This window comes from Trachymyrmex cornetzi, unplaced genomic scaffold (assembly GCF_001594075.2).
Source record: "Trachymyrmex cornetzi isolate Tcor2-1 unplaced genomic scaffold, Tcor1.1 scaffold93, whole genome shotgun sequence".
In the NCBI taxonomy this organism is placed as follows: Eukaryota; Metazoa; Arthropoda; class Insecta; order Hymenoptera; family Formicidae; genus Trachymyrmex; species Trachymyrmex cornetzi.
In genome coordinates, this window is record NW_017300278.1 from 184,913 (window position 1) to 200,916 (window position 16,004).

General features: G+C 32.0%; 2 protein-coding genes across 3 annotated transcripts in view; one reads left to right on the forward strand and one right to left on the reverse strand.

Moving 5' to 3' along the window:
* The first annotated feature begins 532 nt into the window (after positions 1–532).
* Positions 533–4,608, forward strand: LOC108769703 (probable RNA methyltransferase bin3). Its single transcript, XM_018520823.1, has 5 exons — positions 533–707; positions 1,941–2,490; positions 2,727–3,503; positions 3,599–3,817; positions 3,977–4,608. Exons 1-5 carry the CDS (start codon positions 589–591, stop codon positions 4,484–4,486), a joined length of 2,175 nt encoding a protein of 724 aa, XP_018376325.1. The 5' UTR covers positions 533–588; the 3' UTR covers positions 4,487–4,608.
* A 6,727-nt stretch (positions 4,609–11,335) lies between these two features.
* The window catches only part of DCX-EMAP (Doublecortin-domain-containing echinoderm-microtubule-associated protein), a 22,921-nt gene continuing 18,252 nt past the window's right edge, over positions 11,336–16,004 (reverse strand). For both annotated transcript variants that reach the window (XM_018520826.1, XM_018520825.1), the window contains exons 11-16: positions 14,811–15,071; positions 14,285–14,542; positions 12,801–12,963; positions 12,332–12,514; positions 11,927–12,022; positions 11,336–11,742 (exon numbers count right to left, since the gene is read on the reverse strand). In XM_018520826.1, the coding sequence (XP_018376328.1) occupies positions 11,474–11,742; positions 11,927–12,022; positions 12,332–12,514; positions 12,801–12,963; positions 14,285–14,542; positions 14,811–15,071 (1,230 nt within the window). In that variant the 3' untranslated portion in view covers positions 11,336–11,473. The remainder of the gene's footprint in view (positions 11,743–11,926; positions 12,023–12,331; positions 12,515–12,800; positions 12,964–14,284; positions 14,543–14,810; positions 15,072–16,004) is intronic.

Genomic DNA, 16,004 nt, shown 5'->3' on the forward strand with positions numbered 1-16,004 from the left:
AAGCCGTAAGAAATTAATCAATCATAGTCGATTATTCTTTCCGTATTCGACTGTAAGTCCGGACCTACAATAGGTGTTTTAAGTCTTAAGCCGTACGAAACTGACCAATTACAGCCGAATGCGAGAAGAATAATCGATTGTGATTCGTCTATTCCTTATGGCTTAAGGCTTAAAAATCTATTGTAGATCCGGGCTAATTGGCTAATTTCTTACGAACGGCTTACGACTTGCGACCATATTGTAGAACAGACATTAGTATAATAATATAATAATCTGTTGTTTCTCAAATTACAGTCATTATTTTTATATAGCTTGGACAATGTTATATAATTGTATCCTGCATAGTTTGTTTCGAAAAGATAAATTGTTTTTCCTGAAATTTTAAAGTTATAAAATAATTTGAAAATGTAATAAATTGAAAACAAAATATATTTCTGTAAGTTTCGTCAATTCCGTCAATTCCTTAAGGGTCTCTCGTGATTCGTTAATACGACCCTGTCGGTGGATCCTAATGGAAAATGGCGTCGCGGTGCGGCGCGAGCTTTCGGTCGCCGCTCGCATTTGAGAAGCAGTTATTCGCCATTGTAGATGGGTAGGTGTCACATGGACGTCGCAGTTCCCAACGAGACGCACCAAGAGGATTATCATCAAGATAGTCGTACGAGCGATTGGAAGAGAGAAGTGAGTGAGAGTGTTGGTTTATCGAGGTAAGCATACATGTTCGTGATCGGCGGCGTGAATTTTGACGAAAAGAAGATTCATTCCGTAAAATCGAATATGGCGAATTGACGAAGTGCTGTCGGTAGCGACGACAGCGGCGACGGCGACGGCGATGGCGGCTGGTGGCAGCACCGGCGCGGCCGGCGGTGGCAGCAGTAGCGCTCTAGCGCACCACGCTGCGCCACCGGCCACATGCGCGCCACCACGCGGACAATAGATCTCTTTTTACCGAATATGCCGAATACTACCGGCGGCGGCGGCGGCGGCGGGTAAAATCTACGGAAAATACTATTATAATAATTATTTTAGCTATCTTTTTTTTTTCCACCTTATCTTTTTTCCATCTTCCTTCTCAGGCAGGAAAGTTTCTGGAGAACATTTAGTGTAAATAAACGAATAAATGCAGAACATTTAGTTAATCCTAGTCGTAGAAAGCATGAGATAAACAGATTTTTTTTTAACTGCACTTGCTGACAGATTGAATTAGTGTAGAAAGTGTTAGTAAAAAAAATGTGCATTTCCTTTCTTTATCAGCAGTATTTTGTATGTTTTTTCCATTTAGACTATTTTAATCGCATTTTCTTTAAAAATAAAATTAAATGGAATATATATATATGTATATATATTGTATACGAAAACTTTTTGTTATAAAAAATTAATTTTATAATTTCACATTAGAAATATTTAATAATTAGTTATTAAATTTATGTCTCTTATTATTTAAAGTATTTATTCAAAACAATTTTAGTTATGTATTTAAATTTGTTTATTAATTTTTTTATAGTTTTAAAATATAACATAACATTTCTATATTAATTAAGAAATGACAACAATTATTCTGTTCTCTTTTCTATAATATATTGTGCTTCTATCATATTACACTACATTTTATAAGATTCTCATTATGTATTTATATTCAAAATTATCGCAATATTGCATAAGATTATGTCATACAAATTAAATTAATTTAAATTAGTGTTTCAGATAGTTTTTCTGTTGTTGTCTTTATATAATTTCTTTTTCTTTTTATTTCTTTTCGATTAATCAGTGTATCTATGCTCCTTATTTTTCAATACGTGTTGCTTCTTATTTTTTCCATATATGTATATAAAGAAATTAACATCTTATATATTATCACTCGCGAATCCTTGTTTTTATTGTTTTTTTATATTAGTATGTTTACATTAAGTCACATTGTTTTTATTTTTATAATTTTTCAGGTTCAGCAAAATGTCCTCTGTACAAATGGATCGTCCCCCAAAAGTGAGTCAAAACAACAAGAAAGAAAACGAAAAATCTAGAAAGGTTTTCAATGTCTCACACAAAAAACACAATAAGCATGATGACAATCGCTATTTCAAGCAGCTGCATAGAAAGCGACCTCAAAGCAGCTTCTGTAGCAATGGAAAGTCTTTTCCTCCCTACAAACGTAGAAAGAAGGAAGGCGTCATCATCCCTCCCACAAAATTTTTGCTTGGAGGCAACATTTGTGATCCCTTAAATCTAAATAGTATGCAAGATGAAGAAATAAATCGTGCTATGAATGCAGTGACTCCAAAATCGAGTCCTCTTCCTACTCCAAAACATAAAAAAGAGATTATTGAAGTGATTATCCCTCCAAATATTTGTGATCCTTTGAATTTGACAAACTGTAACGATAATGAAGAGTACGAAAAGCAGCTTATTTCGCCGACTAAAAGAAATTCGAAACGAAGAAATAGAAAGAGGAAGAGAGCTTATTCGGGATCTGGAAAAGACGAAGGAAAAATGGTAAGTTATGAGACATTTATATTTACTTATAAATAGATGTAATACTTATAAATAGATTTTTCATATTTATATATTTATTTATAAAGAGATAGTAATTTATAACTGGTAACTTTGAATTGCAATTTATATTATTTTAATTTTTAAAATGTTTAAATGTAATTACGCACGTGCAAATATATATATATATATGTATATGTAAAATATTTATATTATTTATTTTCTGAATATACAAAAAGGTGGATCCTAACGAAACAAACAAATTGAAGGAAACTGAAGGAAACAACGCAACAGATAAATCTTCAACGGAAAGACTTTCTGGTGACAAAATTAGCTTAGAAGAAGCTCCAAGTACACAAAATGAAAATTGTTTAAAAGACAATAAGACAGAAAGTCCACAGAAAGATAAAAATAGATTACGATTGAAAGGTTTAGAAGAAATAAAGGATAAAAGGTTAAGAAAAATTGACGCAAAGGATAAAATAGTGAGCCCAGTGATTCCACAGCCTGGTGCGTGGAAACCCAGACCCCAACATAGGCCCAGCCAGGATAAAAAAAAGAAGCAGCAGCATGCTATGCCTAATTTTAGGCTTAAAGATGCTAGATACCAATATGGAAACTACAATAGATATTATGGATACAGAAATCCTCATCATGAAGTAGATCCTAGATTAAAAATGTTTGCACAGCGCAAGGAACTGTTTTTACAAAAGGACATTTTGGATATTGGATGCAATATTGGCCATGTTACTCTATCAGTTGCTAGGGATTTTGGTGCCAAGAGTGTTACAGGGATTGATATTGATAGAACTTTGATAAATATTGCTCGGAAAAATGTGAAACACTATGTTAATTGCGTACAAAGTCCTGCGAGCAACGAAGATAATGACAAGAGGGACTCTTCAGATGCTAGCTTTTTCCCTATGTCAATGCCAATTAGTTATGGGCCTGTAGATATTCCAGGATTTACGAAAAATAAGCATAAAGGATTCCCATATAATGTCATTTTTGTGCAGGTAATGTATTTAATTATATGTGTATATTATTATTACGAATATTTTTGTTACAACTATATCACGATCTAAATTTTATCAAATATGCTTGATTTTAGGGTAATTATGTGCTTGAAAACGATTCACTTTTGTGCGCGGAACAGACGCAATTCGATACAATCTTATGCTTGTCTATCACCAAATGGATTCACTTAAATTTTGGTGATGCTGGATTAAAACAAGCTTTCAAGCGTATGCACGCACAATTACGTCCTGGTGGAGTCCTCGTACTGGAACCTCAGGGTTGGGCTAGTTACACCAAGAAAAAGAATCTCACGGTGAGTAATGCTTCGTGCGGTTGTCATAATATTTTTAAGATAAAAGCTTTCAATAGTACAGTACATACAAACAGTACACTATTACTAAAAAAAATGTATACATATGTTGCTTTTTAAATTTTTGAATCGATATCTAATCTCTATCACATTTTATTTCAGGAACGAATTTATAAAAATTATCACAATATTGAATTCAGGCCGCATAATTTCACACAGTATCTTCTATCTACTATTGGCTTTTGCCAATGCGAAGTCGTCTCTATACCGCCTCATCCTTCCAAAGGATTCCAACGACCTATACATCTCTTCACCAAAGCTGGCGGTCCCTCTCCCACTATTACTGAACGTGTCAACGATAACATTACGAGCGATACATTGCCGAGTCGCCAAGAGAGAATGACGAGAAGAGATCAAGAAGAGATCCGCGACATGGAAAGAATGAAATACGAGCAGGAATTATTTCCGAAAGAAAATAATAATACGGGCAATATGTCAGAGATTAGTCAACACAGTGGAGATTTGAATCAATATGAACAATTGGCGAATGTTTATGCACCTAGTGCGACTCCGAACTATGATACTCCGAGCCGTAATAGCGATAGTCAACCTTCGGATAGTCAGCCTTCGGACATGCCAAGGATAAAAGAAGAGAAAGAAGAAAATTCATAAATGATTGCAAAAGGACAGAAAAGAAGGAAAGAAAAAGAAAAGAGAAATATAAGAAAATTAAGACATTATTAAATTAAGAAAAAGAGATGATAGGGAAAGATGAAAATAACTGAAAAGAAGGAAGAACAAAAGAAAAAGAAATAACAGAAAAAATAAAGTATTAATAAATAAAAAAAAGGATATTTTCGCACATATACAGCACGGGAAATTGAAGTAAACCTGAAATTATACATGTTCCTTTTTTTCTTCTGAAAAATCAAACATTTTTCCAAAATGTAGTTGCAAATCAATTTCATGTGCTTGCGCGCTTTAGGTCAATTTTCATTTTTCCAATATTTCTATAAATTTTTTGTCAGCTTATTACTTATTCGCAAAGATAAAAAATACCGATATAAGAAATATATATATATGACCAATAAATATTAAAAGAAAATAAAGAATAACGGTTGAATATTTAGCATGTATTATGTTCAATAGCTTCAATTTCTTCATATTAAATATTTTTTTTCCTTTTTTTTTCTTTCTTTTTGTTATCTTTTATGGCTATATGTAAAGAAATTCAATTAACTTGTTAAGGGACACAGCCGCGCGTCTTCAGTATGAAAATTTCATCCGTATAGACAATAGGAATAAGGATCGTTTTTAGCGCTTGCAGTATTTAAAGCTAATCTTTATCGCCGGAATTACACCGGATTTTAGCAAAATTATGTGAAGTGGAAACTTATATATAGAGATGGGAGCGATGTGTCAGTTAAATCTATAGATTATAGAAGAGATTGTAAATTTGTGTAATACTAGAGTTAAACTAGATTAGCTTAGACTATATTTCATTTGATTCTTATGATATCAAATCTGTTTCTTTATTTTTATTAGTACTCTTCTTTTTAATTCTTTCTCTCTCTTTCTGCCTCCTCTCTTTATTTCCTCCCTCCTCTTCCAAAATATAAATATTAGCGATATCGACCTCGACCCTTTCCTTATTTATCTGATTTATAAATTAAGTTAAACAAAAACATTAATTTCTTTTTCGTTTCGTTTTGTTTTATTCATTAATAAGATTTTATATATATATATATAAGATTTGTATAGTATATATATCAAAAATCTTTTTGATTAATTTAATAAGAAATTCAGTTTGATATTTAATATTTAATACCAAAATATATTTTCAATTTTAGATAGATATTTCTACATATATGCACACAAATTTTTTTATTAGGTATTAGGAGCTATGATTTGGACCGTAATTATCACGTGCACTGAATTGAAGATTCCTAGCTGAACTAAAGCAAATTTAGATTCTGTTTATTTCGTTTCTCAAATTCAAATTTTATTCAAATCTTCCACGAGAATTTAATCATTTCAACAGTATTAGTATCAATTTATCTACTTACCCTCTATTCATTCTTTATCGTTTTCGCTACGGCCGAAGCGTGTAAATAATTTTGTGCTCATAATATTTCTCATATGCATTGATATTATATTTGTTGAAAAAATGTCCAAGATTATAACATTGCATTGAATGTTATCGTCAAATTTTAATAATACATTAAATTACACACTCTTGCATATTATTATCATTGTACAGAAAAACTGTAAAAGAAAATTATGTAAAGAATACGTCAATGTTTTTTCTTCATATTATGTTAAGAAAGATAAAAATATTTCACGAGATTGTTTCTTTTGGATTTCCAATGCATAATCCAATATTATTAGAGTTAATATTTTAGTGATTATTGTATTAAATATTAAATATAGCCTGAATTTGCAATAACGTGTAATATATTAATTTGATTTAGATGATTGAGATCGGTTTAATTTTTCTATTTTTTTTATTTGTTAATATTAGAATTGTGTGTACAGGAAAATAACGAACGAATGTATTATGTTAATAAACATATATTTATAAATAGTTATATTGAAAATATTAAGAGTTAAAAATTTATTAAATTAAAAATATATATTAGGTTGATCAAGGGTTCGTTCGCTTTTTTACTTTTTTTCTACTTGCATAGGAGAAAAAATGAACAAACATTATAAGTGTCAACATACACACATGTGTTTATATATATATATATAAATATATATATATATAATTATGTGTATATATATATATATGTATATATATATTTCATATATATACATAAATTTAAATATTATACGTTAGACTGAGATCAAAAGCTTCGTTTGTTTTTTTCTTTATTTACGTTTTATTTGCATGAAAATCATATGGAAAAAAACGAATTTTTCGACCGACCCAATAGATATGTTTTGCTTTGAATATACAAAAAGTGTAAAAATTTAACTAAAATGAACAGATTTATTATATTTCGTATATCTATTACATATATTTATAAACTTGAAACTCTCAAAAACAGAGAGAGGGAGAGAGAGAGAGAGAGAGAGAGAGAGAGAGAGAGAGATATGAGCGAGTTTAAAAAATGAAACGATTGTGAATGAAATTTTTGACCGTAATAAATAAAAATAAAATTATAAAAAGTCGATAACAGTATAAGGTGACCTATTATATAGCGTGTCGCTTCTTGCCGCATGTATATGCAAGACTCACACAGTTATAGGGTCATCACAAAATGACATAAGCTCATGCATAACCATAGCATAAGCTGCTAAATCAATGAGCATCCGGCATAAAAACACCATATTGATTTACATAAGATGTTCGTTGGTTCAGCGGCCTTATGTTTATGCAGCTTATATCATTTTATATGTAATAGTCCTTATACTAAATTGTAATAGATTCGTCAAACATTCGTTGTTTTATCGATTAGCATGTATATAGTATTATAGTTGATTATCCAAATTATTATTTTATTTTATATCATATTGTGTTTCATTGTTGTCATTATTATTTTTATTATTATTATTATTATTCATTAAGTTACAATATTAATACATGCGCGCACAATTTTATCTATATGTACGCGCATATATGTACATATACAACATAAAAAGTGAGTGCTTACTAATCTTGTTATATTGTATCGATATCTGCCACAAGAGGCCCAAAAACATTTTTTGGATGAATCTCGGATAAAGAAATATATATACTTTGGAATATTTCAGCTATCGCTAACAATGTTTCACGTAACATCAGCACGATCTAAATAGAAAGGGAGGGATAATATATCATCGATTTTTGTTCAAATTATCGGTTTTTTGCAGTTGCACTTGTGCGAGCAACGCCCTGAGCTTATATTTGTACAATCGAGAGCAAAAACGTCCAGTTCAAAAGCAGTGAAACTGAATGATATCCATATTAAGTTTCTCCCACTCTACATTTCCTAGCTCCTTGTGCTAGCATCTTCTAGCGATTAGTCGGTCAATCGATCGCTAAAAGGGAGAAATTCAGTGCAAGTGCAATTCAATCATGCTATATCAGCATTTTTGCTCTCTATTATACATTTATTTATACCGGACATACTGTCGCTAGCGAACATCCGATATTTAATAATAGTACTCCGATTAATTTTTGAAGATGTATTGCGAAATATCCTGATAGAATATGTGCACTAAAAATTTATAACATACATATATAGATTTTTAGTGTCATATATATTTTTAGATCAGGATATTACGGAATTTTCTAATTATTCCCAGAAAATAATTTTTTCTATTATATATCGAATGTATTCCGAAACTTATAAAAAAAAAAAACAGTGTTTCAGTGACTTTGTCCGTGAGTGTACATATATTCGCGCAAACGCAAAGAATCTGTTTTTTTACATGTTGGTAGCCTTATATCCATAACTATGCGCTTTTAAGGCGAATTTAACTAAACTCTAATTACTTGCTCGATAAAGTAAAAAATACGAATAAATCAAAATGGTATAGCGCCATGGGGAATCCTGGGGGAATCATATAATTTTGCTGATTTGTCCGACCGACGAATAAACTCCAATTAACTCAATCGGCGATTAACATAATCGCAAAATTTCTAATTGTGTTACATTGTTCCGTAATCTAATTTTTTTTCTAAAGGATAAAAAATTGATAATTTATCCTTATTGACAAAATATTACGGATATTACTTACGTGTTGCTGCATAAGTTGATTGGAGTTTGGTCCAAGTCACATTTACCATGATACAATGTTGTACATATAAAATTTCATTAATACCTTCTACTTTGGGGAGTAAGAAATTTTTGAATCAGATTTAAAAATCACGCGTAAATATTCAGGCGTTATAGCTCATTAATGGTCAGTGTATCGTATCCGATACTTGGACAGTTTTAAGTGTTCGGTAGATGTTTGCGTATGAAAAAGTAAATATAAGATAAAAAATAAATAATGGATTAGAAATATTGAATTTTGCTAAGAATATAAAATGTTTTTTAATCGATAGTCGTGACAAGCGAATATCTAAAAAAACATCCGATCCAAAAATGTCAAATCCATGAGAAGTATTAATGACGATTACTGTACATACAAAGTCTCCAAAGTCAATTCGGAATTGATCTTTTATTTTCATCGAGATCCTTAAATCCTATCCAAACAAATTCGCATAACGGCATAATAAATGTGCATAAAAGAAATCATGCATCTAGTATAAAGAATACAGCGATATCGACTTTATATCGAGCATTCTTATAATATCTTATATCAGACATGAATTTCTGTTTGCCTACGCATTATGCGGCTATGCTTGTCCTCTCCTGACTTAAGATTTATTGTTAGGATCTACCCGGATGAACTTTGAATCTTGATCTTGAATACGTATAAATAAGGATAAACGTGACAGAGATTTTATATGACGCAAACAAAGTTTGATCGTTATTCGTTAGAATCTTTTGAACTTGCGACGTCTTGGCAGTGACGATCCTAATCGCTTCTTACAAACTACTGCGTATGTGAATACGGAAAACATGTTCTCTCTTTTTTCCCCCTCATTTCCCTCTAAAAGTATGTGAACAAGGATAACTGGCTCATAAGAGAGGAGTGTTGACCTGCAACAAAGCTCTTCTCTCGAAACCCTTATACATTTATACGCTCTTGTAAACTATAATGATTAACAGTGCGTATAATATCTTTCCAATTGCATTCCTCAACTTCTCACACCCGCTTCGTTGTTTCTTTTCATTCAATATCCAAGAATCCGAATCTTCTGGCAGTGGTAAATGCCTATTCATTATCCTACATCAGATTTTTCCAAGCTTTTATCTGCAAGTAAAGCTCTGCCGCCTCTTGATCGTCTCATGAAACGGAGACGAAGAAGAAATGGAAGAGGATAAACACCGAGGCTCCAGATTGGGTGTGCATATATTATCACGCATTTATTATTCGCGTGTTGTATGTTTAAAATCTTAATTGTGTGTGTGTGTGTGTGTGTGTGTGTGTGTGTGTGTGTGTATGTGTGTGTATGTGTGTGTATGTGTAATCGAATGTATTAAAACATAGGATCCAATTAAGACCATATCATTTGAACTTGACAATGCTTGTTCTATACAATCGTTCAAATTTTCTTTAAAAAAATTAATTTTTTAATTCATTTAAATGATAATTCCATTATTTCATTGACTGACATTTGAATGAAGAAAGAAATTAATATTTGGTATTTTACAGTGCGCTATTCATTATTCATCAGATCTATCCAATGCTCTTTATATCGGCCAAAACATTTAATCGCGATTCCATCTGATTATACTTACTATACACATATATCTCACTTTGAGTATAGTGCAGCTAAAAAGAATAAAAGGAGCGAGTGCATTTTCTCCTTCCCATTAAAGCGCGATAGCTTAAATAATTTAATTTCATTATAAAGCTTGAACGTTATATATATATATATATACATATATATATATACAATTCAAGTTTCATATATGTATACATATACACACATATATATGTATATATACATATATTTATATAGTGAATACTCCTATACGCTAACTAAGAGCACAGTCTTGCATAACGCATAAAAACGCAATCAAAGTCCTTCATTTCCTTCCTTTTCATGAAATAAAAGACTTAGATTTATTTTCTTATGCATTATGTACAAAGGTCTGTGCTCCGGTCTCGATTCTGCTACATTTTGTTGACGTCGAACGTTTCCTGCAAGGCTTCCCAGCTATTTGTATCGACTTACGGATATCTCAATATTTATTGGCTTATCTCACAATCACTAATAACTTGGTTTATATATAATGCTATATTTTTTTATGTAAGCGTAACATGGGGATGAATTTAAGATTGAAAGTAATTAAAATTTTTTAAGTGTATATGATCTTGTTTTTGAGTTATAGCCCTTTTTCGGCGATTTAACAGATATTGTGAAAAATGAAGATATTATAGCCCTGTCGTTTTATTATTTCCAACAATTATAATGTTTTATATTGTATCTACATATTGCGCGGTTGTAACGAAATAAAATAATTTGAGATTAATAAAATTAATAACAGTAATTAATAACAGAAAAGATTAACAGTAAAAATAATGAGAAAATTTTTTAAATCAGTAAAGTTTTAAATTATCCTGTACAAGAATTATCGAACTGTGAAAATAATCTAGCACAAAAACAAGATTCTTACACTTGTATGATATAATTTTATTATTGTCTTTCAGTGTTAAATCCATCTTTAAAGTTCTGTTCGTATAAAATAAAATATCTTATATGTTGAAGCAACAAAATTTAGAATCAGGTGCGAATTGAATAGAACGTATCATAATGGAACTATAAACCCTCGTGTTAAAAATATATAATCAATATCTTCTAAAACGCTCAAATAAGCTAGCGTCGAATTGGATTTTCTAATTGAAATTGAAGAAAAAAACGTTTTATGATAATTTCCTTCGCGTATTTACACTTTTTATGTTATTTAATGGGTATTTTTTATATGTTGAATTCACCAAAAGATTCCCAAAGAAGCTCATCTCTCTCGTCGCTTAAAATCTACTAAAAGGCGCCAGCGCCCGTATTTGTCGCTACGACATACATGAACAATAAGTAAGGTGTTCTAGTGACTATATTTATTCGTCGACCAATTCCCAAAGCATCAAGGCAGCGTCAGTACCGCCGACAGTGACGACGTTCTGGTCGTTGTAGAGGAATCTGGCACAGGCCACCAACGAACTATATACCTTTTCCTCGACATATTCAGCTTTGGCGGTGGTACATGGGTATCTGAAGAGTCGAAGATACCCTTCAGCATCTCCGCTTATCAGCATATCGTGTGCTGCTGATCTACTAGAGGTAGTGACAACTGTGGTCAATGGATAGTAACGGTTGTTCCATTGCCCTGCAAATATAAGTGTAAAAATTTTGCTTGTTCAATCATTGTTTGCTAAATATATTTTAAGAGCAACTCTAGATTTTCATTCATCTCTCAAGAGTATTTCACTTAAACCCCATTCCCCTATTAATGCTATATATGTCTAATTATGTATCTTATAATCTATAATGAGTAACAATAAAGAACTAACCAGAAGTCATATAACCAACAGTACAGTTGTGGGTGTACCACTTGACATCTTTCATAACCAATGGGCTCTTTTCTGACGATAGCACCTTGACATCCCCTACGAGCAAAGTTTGCATTTGAATATACGTAAAGTAGATTGTGTCCGAGTCTTTCTCACAAAATTTTTGTATTCTGATTAATCTATCATTATCAATTGGGAATGTTTATTAATTTCTTATATCTATTGAATTAATTAATACACGTAATATTTGTTCATGTTGTATAATGATAATAGTTTATAGTTTATTAAAAATTAACAAAAATTGAAAACTCTATTGGCTTGATAAAAATAATAAAGCAGAATTAGATGGAATCAGCAGTCAAAAGAAAGTATGATATTCAAGAATGTATAACAGATGAAACTTACAGAACAGGAGATCATAATCTTGAGTGACGGTTTGAAGAAAGCGACTGTCAGAACTCCAATCAAGTTGCATTAATGGCTGCGTGCCGCGAATCTTGTTGCTCTTCTTATATGAAAATCCATCTCTAGATACTCTAAAAAGATATACACTGCCGTTTTGAGAACCCATGGCCACGATTTCTCCAGCTGCTCAGGCAGACAAAAAAATATTGAAACTATATATATTTTCACATAGCGTAGAAATAATTCGCCTTACCTACATGCGATTTTACACGTAAAAGTATTAGAAAAAAGTAAATAAAAATTATGATTCAGACAGTAAACTAAAGTAATTTTATAAACGCTTAAAAAGATGTCGAAAACAAAAGTAGAAATTGTTCGATTAGAATATTATTTTTTTATATTTTTGTAAATTAAATTTCTACTAATTTGTATAACATTCAATATATTTCAAAATAAATTTGTGTCGTACTAGGATTGTATCCGATGCAAGACAGGGGCGATCCACACACTCTCAGAGTCGCCACGGCTGCACCGGTATCAGCCGCAAGTACCAAAAGATGACCTTCCGATGATCCGGCCGCTAATGCCACGCCAAATGGATGAAAGGCTATGCATATACACTCGAAACCCACCTAAAATTCATGACATGTGCTTACGCTTATATAAAGGGTATCGAACTCTTCTTTCTTGTTCTTTTATATAAAAAAAACCGAAAATAAATAAAAAGTAGCACAATTAAACAAGAAATCGGATCTAAAAAAAAGGACATGCCAAAAAATCAGAATGGAATTGTGCATCAAATAGATATTTGATTATTTATTTTATTCTTATCAACTTTTTGTGTGTGTATATATTAAAGATATTATTTATAATAAATTTGGTGATTATTTTGAATACGAAATATCACGTTCAACTTCTGTAATCATTCCGTTGCCGTGACAATTGTTCTTGTATATATTTCGAATTATTAGAGGAAAGCCCCCTATTATGAGATAGACGTCTAATATGAGATAGCGGTATTTCTGCTAAACTAATAAACGTTATCTATTGGTTCCACCATGAATTTATTGCTCTTGAATTGAAAATTATTTAGTAGAAAATTCATTATTAGATCATGCCTGTAGTCATTGTAAAAAAGATTTTAGAATTTGGATGTCTTTAAGTTTTATTGAGATCAGCCTTTAAAACTTGTTTATTATTTAATAAATAAATATTTGGCAATAAATTCTTCATGTAGTGATAGAGTAAGGTCTAATAGAAAAATACGGGGTATGTTGAATTGTTCAATTACAGAAGTTAGATTTGATGATTGTAAAATCATAATAAGGCGTGGAAATCGTAATATGAGCTACCCAGGGTATTTCCAATATGAAATAACCCATGCTCGTATGTTATAGTAAAAATCGTTGCTAAAGTATAAATGTTATTGTACAATAATAAAAAAGACAACCGGAATGAACGTGCCTATTTCTGCTTGATTCCAACTACCTGAGTTCTGGGTATAACCTATATTCTATCGCATGCTCATTTTTCACGCACGCTGGCTGTATTTGTTTGCATTTTAGAAACATGAAATAAAGTTTTGTAATTGCAATACTGATATATTTTGCGTTTTGCTTTCAATTTCTCGGGGCATCTCATATTAGAAGTACAATTTTTTGAGTTTGCGATTTGCTCACTTTTTACATTTCTTTAATTAAAAAAAAAATGGAATTTTTGAATTAAACTTTATACAAAGTTATCTTAAAGCTTATTAAATTCCCTTCAAAATAACCTATTATTTTTTAAAATTCTGCCCATAGACTTTTAGCATTTATCCAAAATGAACTCGGTATCTCATAATAGGGGCCTTTCCTCTAATAGTACGAGTATGTGTAATGTGACACATTATTTGTGACAAATGGTGGAAGAAGACTTATTCCATTATGAGACTAATATTTTCATGAAATTTACCTGCGTGGTCCACAATAGCTTATGCCTTCGCCAGAGAGCGATATTCTTGTCGTGTCCCGCAGTGGCGAAGACCTCGTCATCAGGATGAACTGCCAAACCCCACAGTTGTCTGCCATGGCCGAATACGACTTGGTTGAATCTTCTTTGTAGAGAACCTTCAAGAATATTGTTGCGCGTGGTTCCCACATAAATGTTTCCGTCATTCCGACCGGGACGTTGCGGATATATACTGCGGACTCCACCTACCGATTCTGGCAGCTGTGTAATGTAAAATTAACTCCTTTGAATAAAAATAACACCGGATTATTCGTTTTAAATCATTGACATAATAGGTTTTAAACAAAAAACTTAAATAATTAATCGGAATTAAAATTAAAATATCATTTTTGCTTAAACCGCTTCCAGGGAAAAGAGGAAATGAATAAAAGCAAAGTAGAGAATAAAAATTACTCGATAGGCAGTTCCACATAGCATGCCTAAAAAGTGTGTCATACGGTTAAAGTTAAAGTTTTTTAAAATGTTCAACCTTTGTGTCGGTGATACGTTTATAATTCTGTAATGAGTCCCAAGCGGCTATTTTCCTATCCTTTTCGCCGCCAGAGAGAAGTGTGCCTTCCGATAACATGACGAGGGAACTAATGCCCTTGTTGTGAGCTTCGAATTCCATTCGTACAAAATACGCTCCATCCGCGTCCACCGAGTATACCGTGATAAAACCATCACTGTCCGCCGTGACGACGTCGCCATCCTGTTCGAACTGGATGCTCGTCACGTGTGTACGGGATGGCTGAAAATATATCAAATCACTTTTCTAGTAAAAATTAAATTATTATTTCTTAGATTATTATTTTTATTAGATTGCAATACAAATGATACGATGCAAAATGTTAAAACTACTAGCACATAAAAGAGTTATATATATATGGGGCATTCTCCGCGTGTCGGAGTCCCCTTCTGCCCATTTAATTTTTTGACAGAATTCAACCAACCAGGGCTTAAAATTTTCGTTGGAGTGTCTACTTTTTAATGGCGTGTGGCCTTTTGTGAAAATTCAAAATGGCGGACTGGTGCAGCACAGAGAATGAAAAAAGTATAAAAAATGAAGTATATATCTTTAAAAAAAATGCAGAATTGACACTTCATTCGGATGATACTGTATACTGAGGAGTTTTCGAGGTTGTTGGTTCCGATTCTGAAGTCAAAATTAAGAAATTCAAAATGGCGGACCGAACATGGCCGACCGAAATGTCGAAATCTCACTTATTTCTTATGATATTTATAATAAATCTTTCTGCATGCAGAACATACTTTACGACACGATAATTTCGGAAATGTACGCAACATTGCTTTTGATATACGGCGTAAATCTTTGCCGATATGACCTTTTTCCCCCGGTACAGAAAACGGATTTGCGCATCTGTCTACTCGACTACTGGAAGGCATTGTAAAATATATCTAGTCAGTTGGGAAATAGATAATCTACATTCACGAATTCTGTTTGGAAATTTCTAATTGAAAAATTGACAGATAAAATATCAAGGCGAAAAATGAAGACAAAAACTAAAGAGAGAAATCAAGCTGCAGTATACGATTTTGCATGAATTGTTGAGCCTTTAAATTCGCCGCGTCCTATTTTGCTTACGAGAAACAAGATCCGCTCACTGACGTACCGTATTGGCTGCGATGCTGTCAGTGCCCAGTATCACAGCCAATACGATGG